This window comes from Phaseolus vulgaris, chromosome 6 (assembly GCF_051622355.1).
Source record: "Phaseolus vulgaris cultivar YP4 chromosome 6, ASM5162235v1, whole genome shotgun sequence".
NCBI classification, from domain to species: Eukaryota; Viridiplantae; Streptophyta; class Magnoliopsida; order Fabales; family Fabaceae; genus Phaseolus; species Phaseolus vulgaris.
The window spans coordinates 20,166,579-20,183,735 of record NC_143503.1 but is presented as its reverse complement, the minus strand read 5'-3'; the positions used below and the strand labels follow the sequence as shown (position 1 = coordinate 20,183,735).

The 17,157-nt window shown below is 31.6% G+C and overlaps 1 protein-coding gene and 1 pseudogene across 1 annotated transcript; both read right to left on the bottom strand.

Annotated features, from left to right (window-relative positions):
• Positions 1-3,835: 3,835 nt before the first annotated feature.
• LOC150027269 (uncharacterized) lies at positions 3,836-7,726 on the bottom strand (annotated as a pseudogene).
• Positions 7,727-9,084: 1,358 nt separating this feature from the next.
• Positions 9,085-12,914, bottom strand: LOC150027268 (uncharacterized). Its single transcript, XM_090303911.1, has 7 exons — positions 12,800-12,914; positions 12,522-12,637; positions 11,827-11,967; positions 11,062-11,226; positions 10,059-10,202; positions 9,526-9,573; positions 9,085-9,323 (listed from the first exon to the last, which is right to left on the bottom strand). The coding sequence occupies exons 1-7, from the start codon at positions 12,912-12,914 to the stop codon at positions 9,216-9,218; spliced, it is 837 nt and encodes a 278-aa protein (XP_090160037.1). The 3' UTR covers positions 9,085-9,215.
• Positions 12,915-17,157: the final 4,243 nt, after the last annotated feature.

The window sequence follows — 17,157 nt, the reverse complement described above, 5'->3', positions numbered from 1 at the left end:
TCTCTCTTTTATATATATATATATATATATATATATATATAACAAGGATATTATTCCAAAAACAATAAATGAAATCCACATATTTTTTTTTTATCAGCAAGAAATAATAAATAAATATGAGTCTCTTAAGGGATGACACAACTCTTATACAGAAAAAAAAGAGAACCTCACTCCACATTCTATCTCAAACTCCCAATAGAAACTACCAACAAATTCTTACTCTAAAAAACTACCAACAAATCCTTACTCTAAAAAACAACCAAAGAGGTTCGTCCTTGGCAGCACAACAAACTCCAAAATACATACAAGGTATAATTACCTTATCCGTCCCTACATTTTGGGGCAATATTCAATTTAGTATAGTGGTTTTTTTTAAAAAATCAATTTGGTTCCTATGTTTTTAAAAATGTATGCAAAATGGTCCTTTCTGTTAAGTCGTACCAAACGGCATCAACTGGTGCTTATGTGGCAGAGAGAAGGGGTTATGCGAATTGTCAAGTAAAAGACACGTCAGATTGGATGTTTAGGGTTTGGGGGAATGAGATTGGATAAGCAAAGATTAATAAATTGTGTTGGTTAGGATTTTTGTTTTGGTGTAAACGTTTTTAGATGGTGGCTTCTTCACAAATACGAGGCTCGTTTGTGGTGGAGTCCAATGTTGTGGATTCATTGGAGGGGGAGGAGTAAATAGTGTTTGTAATTCGTTCGTGGGTTCGTTCGTATTTTAGTTTGTGTAGGGAATGTGTATCTATAGGTCTGCATATGTATCATCATGCAACTGTAATCGAATGAAAGTGAAGCAACAACGATTTAATTCTAGCCATGTTGGTGGGAGCATAACGACTTTTGTTGGTCCCATTTGCGATTGTGGAGAATTTGCAGTTTTGAGAACAACAACAACTGTCAAAAATGGTGGGAGGCAATTTTGGGGGTGTACAAAGTACAAGGTGAGATGTATTGAACTGTGGTTTATGAAAAAAAAAAATGCACTGGTATCGATTTTTTGCTTATCATTTTGTCTAATACAGAGTAGGAGTGACGTAAGCATGAAATGCAATTTCTAGAGATGGTGCATTGAAGACACTGGGGATGACAAAGATGGAATTGTTGCTAGACAAAGAAACAAGATTTGTAGCCAGGAAAAACGTTCGAAAAAGACAAGAAAGTGGATTAAAATGTTATTAGTAGGGTTGTGTGTTGTTGTTGTAATAAACATTGTTATGTTAACTATTTTCTTAAAATTCCCATGAGTGACATATCAATGTACATTTTGGAATTATGATTGAATGAGTTAATGTAATATGTATTAGTGTGTTGAGTTCATTATGTCTCGTATGTAATATGTATCCACAAATTTGTATCAATGCAAAAGGAATTTGAATGAACGAAATATTTGATGTTCTGTATCAATGCATCTTGGATAGTAGACATCATAGTCATATTTGAAGCATCCTCTACTTCAGTAACTACTTGTTTCCTATGTGAATTAATTGATTTAAGTGGTTGACATAAAAATTTCAAGCTAATACAAAAATCAATGTACTACAAAAAAACTGGTTTGATACTTGTGCATTTGTGCTCTTAGAACTGTATAAGACAATTGTAAACTGGTTTAATGGTGCAGAATGAAAGAACTTTGGTATTACTGGTGCATACAATTCATAAGATTTATTTTATTGCTTCTTCTCCAAGGATGATTGGAAGTGCAATATCATGAAATTTGGAGGTTGCATCCATAAATAAGGAAAACTAAAGCAATTAAAACTAAAAATGAGTTTTAAATGTAAAATATATATATCAATTAATACTATTTGGTTTTGTTCCATATATACATAAAAGTTGGAGCATTTTTTTTTATGCTGCAGCTCTAGCATTTTACATAACAGTGAAACTTCTAAAAGCAAGGAAAATTTGGAAAAGATGACACTAAAAATCCAACAACAAAGAGAAGCACAAGTTGCAAATGCACTACAAAAATATCTTGCAAATTACATCTAACAAGTTCTGCTATCCAGTTCAGTGCAGATTTTACAGAGTTCAAAGATGCACACCAAAGCAGTTTTGACAACAATCCAACTTTTCCCATCTCAGAGTAAACCAAAAACATTGACTACATCATACATTAACAAAAGCCTAAAATAATTATTTTTCAAAATACACAGCTATAGAAACGAGTTGGTTCCAAAAGCATTCATGGCTTCCAAAAGCGGCCTCTCATGGAATGTAACTTAAGCCTCGTATTGGGTCTTGCTAATTTTGCACTTGATCTTGTTGTCCTTCGAGCTGCCTGAGATGGTTGTGAAACTATTGGTTGAGTAGGGGGAGACGGTGCAGGGGGTGCAGTTGGAGCTTCCTGAGATAGCCCTGGTGCACTTGGAGCTGCCTGACTTGGACCTTGCTCAAATGGCCTTGGGTGAGATGGCCTTGGTGCACTTGGACCTTGTTCAGATGGTTTTTCAATGCAAGACTTTCTGTTATGGCCAAGCTTATGAAAGATCCCACATTTTTTTCTTTAATCCAGTTTGGCCTAACTGACTCTTGTTCTTCATTACCTCCCATGCCTCCAACCTTCTCTTTTTTTTTCTTCCAAGCATCTTCTTTGTGGGAGGTGGCACATAATCTAGCATTTCAGTTTTGTCCCATACTTGTTCACTATTCACTAGGTGGATAATTGAGTTGTATGTAGAGAATGGGAGCTTTGATGTTTCAAATCCAAGATGAAGCTTGTAGCCTTGCTGCTTTTGGTTTGGGTGTAGTTTAGAGTGTTTAGAATTTATGTAAGATCAGTCTTGATTCCTACACAAAGCCTGTTTTAATCTGTTTTAAAGAACTAAGTGTGTTTCCATGCAAAGGGAAAAACAACTGATTAAAGTTTCAAGACAATCGGTTGTTTGTCACTTAGCTGGCAAATGAGTTTTTGAAACTATTTTTTGAATCAGTTGTGTAACTGCTGAAACCATTCAACCGGTTAAATCGTGGTTTCAACCGATTAAATGTGAGTCTTCATAACAACTTTTTGAAAAATTGTTTTAAAACTGTTTTAGCTAATTCAAATCTGCCTTAAACGGTAGTTTTTCAAAGGTTATAAATATAACCTTCTTTCAAATGTTTCATACAGAGAAATAAACAAGTTTTAACACTCAGATTTGAGATTAAAAAGAGAGATTATAATTTGTTTGTGAAAAGAAGTTCTCCAAGTTTAGCAAGATTGCTTTTAAGCTTTGTTGTGGTTCAAGAACTGATCATAGGGTTTCTGGTTTTTTGTAATCCATGTGTTTTCTACCCTTTCTTAGTTTCTTGTAATTGTTCATATTACATTCTGTAAACGTGTTTGTAAAATCCTGTAAAGTCAGTGTGATTTTGGCTTGAGGTGTGTGCTGGTGCAAAGTGGGTGAGTAGGCTTTGTGGGATTCAAAGTCACCTCTTTATGGTGTGTTGTTGTAGTCTGTGATTGATTCCATAATGGAATACTTAGAGGTTGTTCTGAGGACTGGATGTAGCTCAGGGTTGAGTGAACCAGTATAATCTGTTTGTGTGAATCTCTCTATCTCTTAACCCTCTATTATAATCTGTTTGATATTTGATATGCTGTCATAATCAACCGGTTATTTTGTATTTTCAATCGGTTGATATTTCTGCCTTACAAACTGCTTTTGTCTCTATAACATAACAATCGGTTAAATCATGTTTTTAACCGATTAAAATACTGAAACGGTTTTCTGAATCTTTGTTTAATTGTCTTTCTTAATTGTTTATATGTGGTTGATTGATAAAGATTCATTCTTAATCATATATTTGCGAAAAGGTTTTAGAAACAATTCACCCCCCTCTTGTTTTAGCCATCAATCCTAACATTGTACACCTTTGCATATGTATCCTTCTTGAACCAAAATGAAATGAAGTTGGCTGGATCGACATTGACAAATTTCATTGCAGAAAGTGCATGACAACAAGGTATTTCGGTCAACATCCATTTTCGGCAGCTACACTCATGCATGTCCAAGTTAACCACAAACTTTTCTCCAAGAGATATGTCTCACTTCAAATAGGTGATATGCAGAAGAGCTGTGATGATGGAATTGGTTAGATATATCTAAAAACTAACACAATAACTTTTTAAAATAGTGTATCAATGTTGTCATCTAACTTGGGTATCCAATATCGAGCTTGATTTGCTTCCTTTTGTAACCTGCTTAAAATCTTTGGACTTACTAATCCTTGAAATGAGGCCATTTTCAATCTATTCTTTGCCCATCTCTGCATTATATAAGACCTGATATCTTCTAGCATATTAATGATAGGTTTTGCACGTGCAACTACAAGCACACTATTAAAGCCTTCACAAATATTGTTGATAAGTGAGTCACCTTTTGGAATGAATGTGAACCTTGATTTGGACCAAAACCTAGTAAAGGAACATAAATGATTTTAGAACCTAGTAATTGGTGTGCATAAATAATTTAAGAACCTAGTCAACTGAAAATAAATGAATTCATAAACTGAAAAAAAATTACTTGATAAACTGAAAATAATTGAGCTCAAAAAATGATTTTGAAAAGGCCAAATCCCAAATAAAAGGCAAAAGCAAGAGAGTAGCATAGTTGAACAAAATGGAGGCTCCCCTAGTAAGTTAAGAGAATATATATTTGATGAGGTAGCACTATAACAGAATGTCCTACATGCATGAGATGACTTAAACATCTAAAATGCACCCGCCATAGACCCTTGCAGTATTAAGCTAACATGGTCAACAAATCATCCACCATCTTTCTCCACTGTAGAAGTCTATAAACATAGACCCTACCACCAGAAGTCCAAAACTGTTAAACAATTTCTTTCGTTTTTGCTTGACTGATTTTTATTGTTGCTTCCATGTATGATTCTTTAACAACCTGTTGAGTCGATTTGATAAAATACACATCTATGCAGTAGCAGAGCAATCTTCCTACTGTGTATCTAAATTAGCAAAATATGAAATTGGCTTTCCTCCTCGAGTCTTAATCAGTTTAAGGGAGGACAAATAAATTCTCTTTCCTTTAATTAACATAGAGTAGCCATAAGAATGTCCTGACATAAGCTAAATGAAAATTACTAATACACTTAGTCGTAGTTCACAAGAAGGATTACTTTATCTAAAATACTAGTTTTGGAAATAAAAGTCAAAGTAACTATGGATAGTGTAGAAAAAACATGGGATTCAAAACATCAAAAGTCTGACTTGAATTGACAGTATTAAAGCATCAAGAGGAAAATGTTTATGAGAACAAATGTCCAAGGAAGAGGAGACAAGAAAGAGCAATGCCCAACTGGAAATAATCGATTTCCAGATTCAATAGCAGACAAAATTGAAAAACATAAACCATCATAAAGAAAAAAGATGCACAAATGTAACTGATAAATTTGCTCATTTATGACACTAGAAACATGTATCTCACTCGAATCACATAACTAATAAGTTTGCAAAGACAATGCTAAAATCAAAACTTTGTAATGAATAATAGCTAAAAATAGTGTTGTCATAAACATTATGTATGGAAATGAAGAAAAGAATAAGACATCGATGAAGTGGTCTTTATTAACACAATAAGCCTTTTTTTTCTTTTTATAGAATGCAAGTATTTCCACATGAAGTGGTCTTTACTGCACATATGCCCTGAAATTTTCAAATCTAACAGTAGTATCCCCTAGAATTTTCAAATCTAACAGTGGTATCCCCTAGAATTTTCAAATATGATATGAGTAAAAGAACAACTTAGAATGCTTGCCTGGGAGGTAGTGCAATCAGATGTTTGAAAATCTCATCATTGACTTCCTTTATAGCCCTCATCTCTCTCTCCCATGCTTGGGAATATGTGCTGTCAGCTGCCTCCACATTAAAGTTTTCAATTTTTTTCCTGCAAATTTCTTTATGAAGTTCAAGTACAAGTGTCGAACACAAAGCCGCTGCATTGCCCCATGTATCAGTTCTTGAATGGCAGGCAACAAACCCTGTCAAAAGTCATATATACAATACTTAAATGAAAATTATACACAAATAAAATCAACAATTGACAACAAAGAATATAACTTTTGTTGGTCAAACATGAAAGTGATGCCTTGACATACATCTACACCCCCAACATCTTCAATTAAAAGCTGCAAAAACCAGCTCCAAGAATCTTTGCATTCAACCTCAACCATAACACATGCTAGTGGTAGCATCTGATCATTTGGGTCCCTCCCAGCTACTATCAACAGTTCACCCCCATAAAATCCTTTCAAGAAGCACCCATCCAAAGCAATTATGCCTACAAGATATAAAGTTATCCTTGCAGGCTTTTAAATACACATAAAATCTGTTAAAAACTTTGAACCCATTTATGTCTTCAACTTTGACTTTCACTGTAGACCCCGAATTTTCACGCATCAACCCATGTGCATAGTCATAAATTTGTTTGTACTGCTCTTGAAATGAACCATGGATATTCTTCAACACAATGGCCATTGCCCGTTGAGCTTTTGACTTACTTATACTTGTGTTCCATTTTTTAACAGCTTTATTCCTTACATCATTACTTCTCAATTTTGGGTTCTAACTTAAAGAAGTCTTCAACCTCCCACTCAACCATTTAGTGCTCAATAAATCAACCTTAAACTGCCTAGCACAGATATGTATAACATTTAGTTTTTTTAACTGCCAATAACATGTTGAGGGTAAGAACCCACAATATGAATACCATTTACATTGTCCTTGTGCTCCAATACAACACACACGAACTCTCGAATTACATGTTTTACTAATTTCAAGTTCCTCCCTGAATGGACAACAAAAGTTCTAATGGTAACTTTAAATGCTTCCTTGTCTATAAAATAGGTATCGAGATCCCAGGAAAAATCTGCCATGTTTTTTGGTATTTCAAAGGATGGAAATTTACCACCTGTACTGATATCCTCCTCACCATCTTCAAATTCGTCCATGCTATCTAATTGTTTTGATTCCCACTCTGTATCTGACGGCCCTATATCATGCACAAATGTTCCTTCACTTTCATCATCATCAACATCCAAATCTTGCAAATCATCTGTACAATTTGGTTCTAAACCTTGTATAGGATTACTGGCCTACCTTTTACTTTCGCGCCTATGCCTAACTTCACCTTTAAACCCTAAACCTTGACTTTCACCCTCACCTTTATCTGTAGTACCCTCACCCTTATCTATACTACCCTCACCCTCACTCTAGTACCCTTACTCTGAACTTCAATTTCACCTTCGTTAAATTCAACTTCCCTTAACCAAGAAAAATCTTTTGACACAGCCCACCATCATCATCCACACTATCATTATCACATTCCATATCTTCATGAATAGGAGGACCAATACCCTGACTACCATGATCTTCGTCCTCCTCCTCATCTTCCTCAACTACACCTTCCATACCATGATGCTCACCAATGTCCACACCACCACCATCATCAACATCAGCTTCAACACCTTTGGGTTCCACACCACCACCATCCTCAACATTAACTTCAACACCTTCGGGTTCCACACCATCACCTAAAAGCAACAACACTTATGCCTCTAAAACAACATGCACTAAAAATAAATGAACTTCACCATGTGTATTTGCAATTTTCAGCATTTCTATTGCACCACCATCATCAACCAAAACCTCCAATCTATTTTCCAACTCTTCACAACCTCCACATGAATACCACATCTCCTGTACTGTTAAAAACCCCATATCCTTTAGGATGTCAACTATTTCAATGTAACTTCATCTATCACCATCACATGACCATGTTGACGTATCACCACCAACATATCTCACATCACAAAATGTCCCACTATGGTGGACCACAAGCTGAAAATAACCTTCTGCCATGATATAGACTTTATAAAAGGTATCCCTGTAAAATTTAAATATACATATGACCACAAATAACAAAAATATTACAAAGCAATCCTTCATTAATTATGTCAGAAACCAAATAATGGACCACACATAGAAAAATCTTGCACATGGTGGACCCTACATCATAAACTAGTCTGTAAATGTTCTCTCAAAGTAATCACAAACAAAACCACTCTAAAAGTAAGTGAAAAAGTCCTAACCTTAGAAACGACCAACCAAGAAACTGGACCACGCTCAACAATGCCCTCGGGTTCCACAAACGCCGCCCCACACAATGGCAGTTCACGAGCTCAAGATCACACCACAGGATCGCACCTCAGAATGGGCTCGGGATCACACCTCACAATCGCACCACGGGATTGAATCGCAGAATCACACCTCACAATCGCACCTAAGAATATCATACCTCAGAAACCTTCAACCCTACTTACAATTAAAAAATTGTAACCCCCAATTCATTTTTCACTAAACTAATCTAACCATCCACGTCACTTGACACTTCACACTAAACTCAATCCAACTTCTCTCTGTCACATAAGCACCTGTTGACACCATTTGGTGCGACTTAACAGAAATGACCATTTTTTATACATTTTTAAAAAAATAGGGACCAAATTATTTTTTAAAAAAACCACTATACTAAATTGAATATTGTCCCAAAATGTAGGGACAAATAAGGTAATACAAACATAAACAGCTTACCAAACGTTAGCCTCCAACACTATAAGACCTTCTTTTAATCTCCTATACAAAAAGTACAACACCTTAAGAAACCACAAACATATCCTTAAGCTTTAGCCACTACTCCTCCTTATATCTATGTTGGCTCGTAAAAATATTCTAATTTTCTCTTGTTTATGGTTCATGCTATATATATATATAATGTCTACAAGTGAAATCATTTTTTCCATATAAAGATTAAGACAATGATTTCTTTTTCTGATGATTTTGTGCTACGCAAAACTTTTGTTTTGAATAATACAAGTTGCTACAAATATTTGTAATTATCAAAATTAGAAATGTAGAGGAAAAAGGGTAGTCTTATAGATGCCAAAAAACATTGGAAACATTGATAATGTATGACAAGGAAGAGGATGTGAAAAAGTTTTGTTCACAGTGATGACATGCACGTTATATATCAAATAGAAGAAGATTAAGACCTGAAAGTTAGCATCAACATATATAAAGTCAAAATAAAATGTATCAAAATCCTCAATCACATGGAGTTTTCGACATAGATATTAAATGAAACGATGATAATGTTATCATTTAGTTTGAAAAGTCCTTTTTCCCACATATAACAGTCCAAATCTGTGGATCAACGGTTGAACATGTGAAGCTGATTGTAATGAGCTTGTGCAAGAAACTCTTCAACAATTCCTTTCATACTTTCTGCTTCTTCTCTTCTTTGAGCAACAAGCTGTTCCTGTAAATTTCAAACCAAAGCATGAAACATGTTTAATGGTGAATACTTTGTACCTTTTTTCTGTTTTTGTCATGAGCAATATTACTGGAAAATTTGTTATTTTCACCACCAAATATTTCTTATTATTTCTGCACTATTTATTAAGAGGAATAAAACATTTTGTAAAGTAATGAAAGATCAAAATCAAAATAATCACACTCACCTCAGTTAATTCTGCTTCTTGTTTCTTCTCTTTATCTGGGACAATTTCCTACACATTTTAGCAATATTTTAAAACAACATTTTTTTTATCTATACTGAAAAATAAGAACCATTAAATATATGTACTCACCTCTGATCGTGCTTCTTTATTTTGAAAAACACTTTTAACAGTAAAGGAACACCACTTTCTTCTTCACAGTTATCCATCATTTTTTTAAAATTTAAGCAATATTTTAAAACAGCATTAATGGAATATAAATGAAAAAAGATAACAAACTCCCAAAATATGCACACTCAGTACTACAGTTATTAACTTCCAAAATGCTCTAGTAGTAAAACTAATGGAATATGTGTACAAAGAAACTGAAATTTTTGGTATTTTTTTTAAAATGACTGAAACACCTTTTGTGCTTTATATTAATTAAATTTTTTGTCAATAAAGAAGAAAAAATATAAAATCTAATGAGAAAGTTTCTCATGAATGTTGATGGCACTATATATCACATAGTATTTTGAAAATAAGTATATACTCACTTTGTTTTCATTCTTAGATTTGTTGCTATTTTCTTCTTTTTCTTTTGTTTTCACTCTTCGCTGAGGACGAATACCATGCTTCTCGTATCTCTCACACTCCAGCAAAGATCGACACAGAAAACCTTGCTCCTTATGACGATAAGTCTGCAGAACCAAATTTTTTAAATATAATGAGTGATCATAACAAAAAACACAGATGAAATAACCTTCTTGAAAAGTTGATGTTGAAGTGAGTTCATCATATATAGCATGTGAAATAGGAAAATATAAAATGACAAATAAATCTGGGTATGAAGGGATTCAAATAGTTCGAGGTAGAATAACATGAATAAAATCAAATAAAAATGCTAAGAATCAATTTAACACTTTGGAGTTTTTAATTTAAGATTGTATAGTATGAATTGAATGGAATTTAGATTTGGTGGAAGTTTTTACAATGTTATAACATTTCCAAAAGTAATCACCCTAGCATTTAAATCAGCAAACCATGCAACACAGATCATGCAAAATTTTGAGAACCATCATAACTATTCCATAAACAACATGATATTTTTTTCTATCAACAAAGAATAATAAATTAAAAAGAGTATTTAAGAAATATTTCAATCCATAAAAAAAATTAAAAAATAAGATAAAAAACCTAACAATAAACCCTAGACTTACATAACCCATCAACAGAACTACATGAAAAATTTGTAAACTTACAATTGTCCCTAGCTATAAAAAACAAGAACCTGCAAAATCCATGAACACCCCAAAACAAAGTATAAAAGGATATCCTGTCACTGATAGTGCCAGCTGCTTTGTAACACTACATTAATTTCTTCCCAAAAGCAAGTTAACAACTCAAATAATCAAACAAGAAGATACAATAAGTGATCTTAATCCAACTAGTTTATTCAAAATTCAATTATTAATAGTTTTCCTTCTATGACTAATTTATGTGGGTATGTTAAAGTTAGCATATCTCTAATGATACACTAATGTTATACAGATTACATACCTTATCAAACCTGTTACTATGTGGTCGCTTTCTACAATCAACATCCCAATTTCCAATCCATTCAGGTATTGCCTTGGGGCGTCTTCCTTTTTTTGAACTTGAATTTTGAGTTGCAGATGGAGTTTCAGAGGGAGTTTCAGATGGAGTTTCAGAGGGAGTTTCAGTCTAATAATACACAAAATATGTTAGGTACAATTACTGATGAAAAAAGAAAAAAAACGATGCACTGTCCTTTTATAACTCTGCAAGTAACATACCATTGTTTCATCAGTGGAGACTTTTAGATTTTCTGTTCCATGATACAAAAAGTTTCTATATTTATGAATAGATGATAACAATACATAATTTAAGTTGTCTTAGGTATATATTCTTGCAAAGATATATATTCATGAAAATCAACAGGATTTGGTGTATGGTATGTATGTGTCACTTGTAGCACAGTACTTATAGAACACTCATATATGTTAATAAGTAACTAACAGTTTTTTTAATGAACCATATATATATAAAAGGAAAAAGAACAAAAGTGCAGCACTACACTGATATTCATAATTTTGACCTAAAATATGTCCATAAACTAGGCAAAAAATAAATTAAAGGTGACATCATTTGACATGTGAAATACACTGTTTCTTCTTGATAAAGTGTGGGAATATAGTGATTAAAAGATATATACAAGAATTTTATAACTGAAAATTTTGATTCTTTTTAAAATTTTGATTCTTTTTTCAAAAACAAAGAAAATTTAACTCAGATTAAATATACCATATTTGTTGGCCTGTCAACCGTATGATGGTATTCGATAAGATAGTGATCAGGAGGGCAAAAGGATATTGGAGTTGCAGCAATAGGTTCATCATTTATTGCTGAATCAGTAATCTCTAATGAAGGTGTTTCGAGTTCCTCCTATAATATCAAACGCAAGGAGACAGTTAAACTACTTTCTCAGTCAAAATTTAATATGGGTCAAACAGAACATTAAACAACAAAACACAAGAAAACTAGAACTTGAAAAGCAAAATTTGGATTGTAAACTTTTTTTTATCAACAGTAAAGAATTAAAAGATAGAGTATTTCAGAGATACTCATACCCTTTTACAAATCACCTGTCATCCATACACTTGCTATATCTAGTGTTACCCCAGCACACAAATATTAGTGGGTGTGTAATATAGTGAACATTAAATCCAGATAAGATAGTGGTTTCAAATTAAGCAAACAATGAACTGTATCACAGAAACTTTAATCATAGTATTTATAAATTTGATTTTTTTTTATCAGAAAAAAATTGAATGAATTAAAAAGGAGATACTTCACAGTGTTCCAGTGCATATACAAGAATCAAAAAGCAAATACCATCAATAGGCTATTGCTACTTAGGCTTACCTTTCCGTTCTTAAAAAAAAGCACACAAAATCAAACAAACCAGCACCATCCTATAACCTCAACCCATGATAGACCAGGCACACAAAATTGGCTAGACTAAAGCCACACAGATGGTCTAACCTTGGCCTGTGCTGCACAGAAACTGTCTCAGCAAGCCTAAACACCGATTCCATAAAAGGAATTTGCTGTTCTGCACAAAACAGGACTCATCTGTATAAAGAAAAAACCCATGCTGCTCCCTCTATCTAACACCAGAACAGCAGCACTTTTAACACATAAGAACCTGGGCAACTGTTTGTTAGAGTCTAGCATATATACCACCCCTTGCAAGACTACATATCAAATCCTACACCTATAGCCCCCACAACCAATTCTGGTTTTCTGCCAAATATAAGAATTGTGTGCTGACAAGCATATAGCAGTAAACTTAGGCACGTCTTCAACGATGAATCATTGGCATACTGCATCCTTACCACAACCAAGAAGAAGTTCTTGGCCTTTGGTCATATAGGTAGATGTTTGGATCATCTGATGAACCACTGCAGTTCCACCCCAAGATTACCACAGGAACTACACATGCAGCTGTGATGATTCTTATGTAAGTTCAAAGGTTATGCTGCATCTATATTTCTTTTATATTTGTCAGTAAATATATGTAACTCATAAAAGTTTAATAAAAGTTGAAAGTTTTATATTTGTCAGTGAAGGTGACAAAGTGTGGAAGTGAGAACCATGAGAAAGAACTGCAGGAAGGTTAGCTCTAGGTTGGGTTCAAAACACAGAAGATGCGGCTGAATGTGTGCAGTCCTCCGGGGTACAAAATGCTATGAACAAAACCTACTTTTGAAGAATCCCTCCAGTGCTCTGAATCTGAGATATATAGCATGTCACATGTTGGTCGAAGTTGTGCTCACACAATCTTTAGATGTTTTTGTTAGTAGGTTCTATGTTTTATAGTGGGTTTTTTGGATTACTGTGATGTTCTGGCTGTACTAGTCTGGGTGTGAGACATAGGAACAAACAACTCTTATACAATGTTGAGAAAAAAAAAGTTGTTTTTTTAAGTGATATTATATTCTTTTTGATGATAAATTTGGAATAAAATTGGGAGGCTTCAATAATGTTATGTTTGTTTTTAATCGAAGAATGATATAGAATATAAGTATTTGAGATGTTCAAACCCGAACGAATGTTATAAATAATGTTATGTGTTGGAGTAAGAATACTATTGAGTTAAAAGTTGTGAAATTATGAGGTTTGCATTATAATTTGAACTTATTAGTGTTGGAATGTTGATAGAATGAAAAACTATGCTTGTTAATATTGAATTGATGACTTCTTTATATAAAATTTTTAACATGGGTTACAAAGTAAAACATTGAATATTGTATTGAATTTCAACTATCCAAATTGAGTTGGAATTAGTTAAGTATAATGATTGAGTTGTATTTCACTATTTTAAGTTTATCTAAACTAGTGTATATGTCATAATGAAAATGGTAAACATCTGATACTTTATTTTTTATTTTACTATATAAATATTTTAATTGATATTTTTTGTTCAAGCGAGATTTTCCTCACTCAAAAGAAATTTAGGCTGAAATTTTAGGTTAGTTTTGAGTTGATTTTTGTTCGTCCAACCGAGATATGTTTTTATCTGGAATGACAAATTTTTTACTCAAACAAAAATAGAAAAAAAAATCATGTTAAAAACAGAAAAAAAAAACACTTTTTTCTCTCAAGTTTTTATTCAAGTAAAAAAAAAATGTTCTAGAAAAAATACTAAATAAAACTTCTTAACTTCACTCTATGTGTTAACTCAGATAAATTAAAATCTTAGGTATGAAAAAACTTATAAAACTTGCTTTATACAGTATTAATTTATTTAAAGGGAATTTACTAAAACAAACTAGAACAAAATCTTTTGGAACCCTAACCTAATAGAAGAAAAACAAAATCTTGATGTTCATAAATGAACAACAATTCACATAATTATTGTTATCTGTGGTAAAAATTAAACCAAACAGTATCATCGCAGATAACATTCTTTGTATCTAGAAATGAAAACTTAGGGAAATTGGAATAATGAAATTTGGCTTCACATTCATATAATCCCTGTAATAATTTTATCCCAAGAAGTCAAATCCACCAAAATTTAACTAAATAATAAATTAATTTTGGTTTCATGGAAATTACCGCAATTTTTGTTGTTGTTAATTTCAAAGTATACTAACCTACACTCATCAGGATTCAACAAAGATTTATGTTTATATTTAGATGTACAATTTTAAAATATTCCCAAATTTGAAATTCTTTAAATTTGAATTTTTAAAAATCTCATATGAACAAATCAATTCAAATTTCTATTTTGAATTGAACTATTTAATTTATTCTATAATAAAAAATCAATTTTAAATATTTGTTTCAAAAACTGAAATTTAATATTTAACCTTTTGAAGATAAATATTAGTCCTTTTGATGGAATGGAATAGGTGAAAGAGAGGAGAGAAACACAGAGAAAAGAGAGATAATTTTTTTTTTAAAAAAAAAACAGTGAAATATTTAAATTCTACTAAAAAATCATCCTTTATTCATCAATCAAACACAATTATAGGGTTTTTTTATCATACAAATATATTTGAATGATACATAAATCACATCTAAAAAATGTTATACCAAGACAAATTCACACAGCACACAGTATTGGCAGAAGAAATAGGTAGACAGAAGAAAACAAAAATGGAAGAACATGAAATCAAAGCATCTTCAAGTGTGACAAAAAGAAATGAAATGAATATTTGAAGTTGTTACCTCCTTAGGGCAAATGGGAACATTTGTTGAATTGGAGTTGGTGATGGCAGCCATTGATTCTTCTGCTACAGAAATTTGAGAATATGATGGAGAGAGGTTTTGAGTAATAGAAATGTACTTCACATGGTGGGTCTCTTTGCCTTTTAACAAGGGTTGATGTAACTCTCTTAATTAAACATATTAATTACATAAACATATTCATTACATAAACATAATTTATTGTTTATGCATTTAATGTGTTTTTCTCTTTCTAAATGGTTTGTAAAATAAAATATTATCTACAATCAATGTGTTGACTTTTAAATACATAAAATAATAAATGTGAAAATGTACTTTTGCAAAAAAAAGTTTTCTTCATATGGAGAGGATTAAATATTTAAACGCCTAAACGTTTTTATGAATATATGAAATGGTTTAAACTAGCGAGAATATTTATTTAGGATAGTATATGGAATAAAATTGTAAGTGTGACATTGAAAAAATTCAATTTAAGAAAACATAATTTTTTTAGTAAGTAATCGATTTAGCACAATACATATTGATATATTTTATATTTTATACAATAAAAAAAATTACAATTTTATTGCATAAATTTTAATTTCATTAGTTTTGTTTGAATGAAATTTATTGTTGACTAAGGTAATTGATACATATTTTATCTTTAATAATTATCACTTATATTTATTAAAGAAAAAAAATAAATATTAATATATAATTGTGAGTTTTGTGTTGCATTTACGGTAGGACTAATGTTCTGTGAAAGTTTCGTAATCGTTGGAATACTTGTCTTAATTATTGTAGAAAAATCAAGTTTAGGGTTACTCATATTTTTCGTGAAGGGAATGCATGTGTTTATAAGTTGGCTAATTTATGATTTATACATAGAGAATCATTTCATTGGTACAATAGGCTTCTATCTAGTCTGTTTTTATAATTCTTTATGAATAGGTATAATCTACCCATGTATCGTTTTTGTTAACCTATGAGTTTTGGCTTAGTCCCCATATTTTTGTATTTTTTAATAATATTTTTTCCATGTGATGACAGATAATTGTTATTACTTGATGTGTCAGCCTAGCTCAAATGTCAAGTTGCATAGTAATACCTAACATGAAAGTTTATATATATATATATATATATATATATATATATATATATATATAAAAAGTAAAGGTTCCTTCAAAGTTATTTATATTAATTTATGGATAATCAACCAAACATGTATTGAATTATCTTAATCATTAATTTAATCATTAATAGAGTGCAAACAAATTATCTAACTAAAACTTTTATACTAAAATTATAATTTTTTTATTGATTATATTAAAAATGAAATACATTAATATTTATTAAAATCGAGAGACTAAGAATAAATTGGTCACGTCATTCGACCAAAGTGATTTGGATTTGATTTATGCTTCTTGAAAATTTAGAAAATTCAAGGGGGTGAAAATATTTAATTTTCAGTGTCTGACAATTTTTTTAAAAACATTATTCAACAAGATGATACTTCATGGTAAAAAAAATATATGTTTCTAAGTCTTACTTAAATAAACGAGTTTTGATTCTACTTTAGTAATTTTTTAATTAATTTTGGTATCTCTAAATTTCGTAATTACCACCTTTGTATTATATGAAAATAAATTACCGATTTGTAAATTTAAAATAAGCTTAAATAACCATTTTAAATGACTATATTGTAATATATTGTAAAAATATGTCACTTTCAAGATCTTAAAATAAATGTTATTTATTTATCTGAAAATAAATATGGAATAAAAACATTGATTCAAATTTTGAAGAAATGAAAATATTTTTTTTATAGTTTACACATTAAAATAAATAAAAAAAGTAATTTTAAATTTTAAAAAGATGCAAAACAAATATTTGCTTTATATG

Excerpts from the sequence above, each read along its gene's own strand:
- LOC150027268 (XM_090303911.1), bottom strand. The coding sequence starts at position 12,914 with ATGCAGTATGCCAATGATTCATCGTTGAAGACGTGCCTAAGTTTACTG. Across the intron at positions 11,968-12,521 it reads TAGCCAATTTTGTGTGCCTG|GAGGAACTCGAAACACCTTC; the intron begins GTCTATCATGGG and ends TTGATATTATAG. Across the intron at positions 11,227-11,826 it reads TTGACAGGCCAACAAATATG|ACTGAAACTCCCTCTGAAAC; the intron begins GTATATTTAATC and ends GTGTATTATTAG.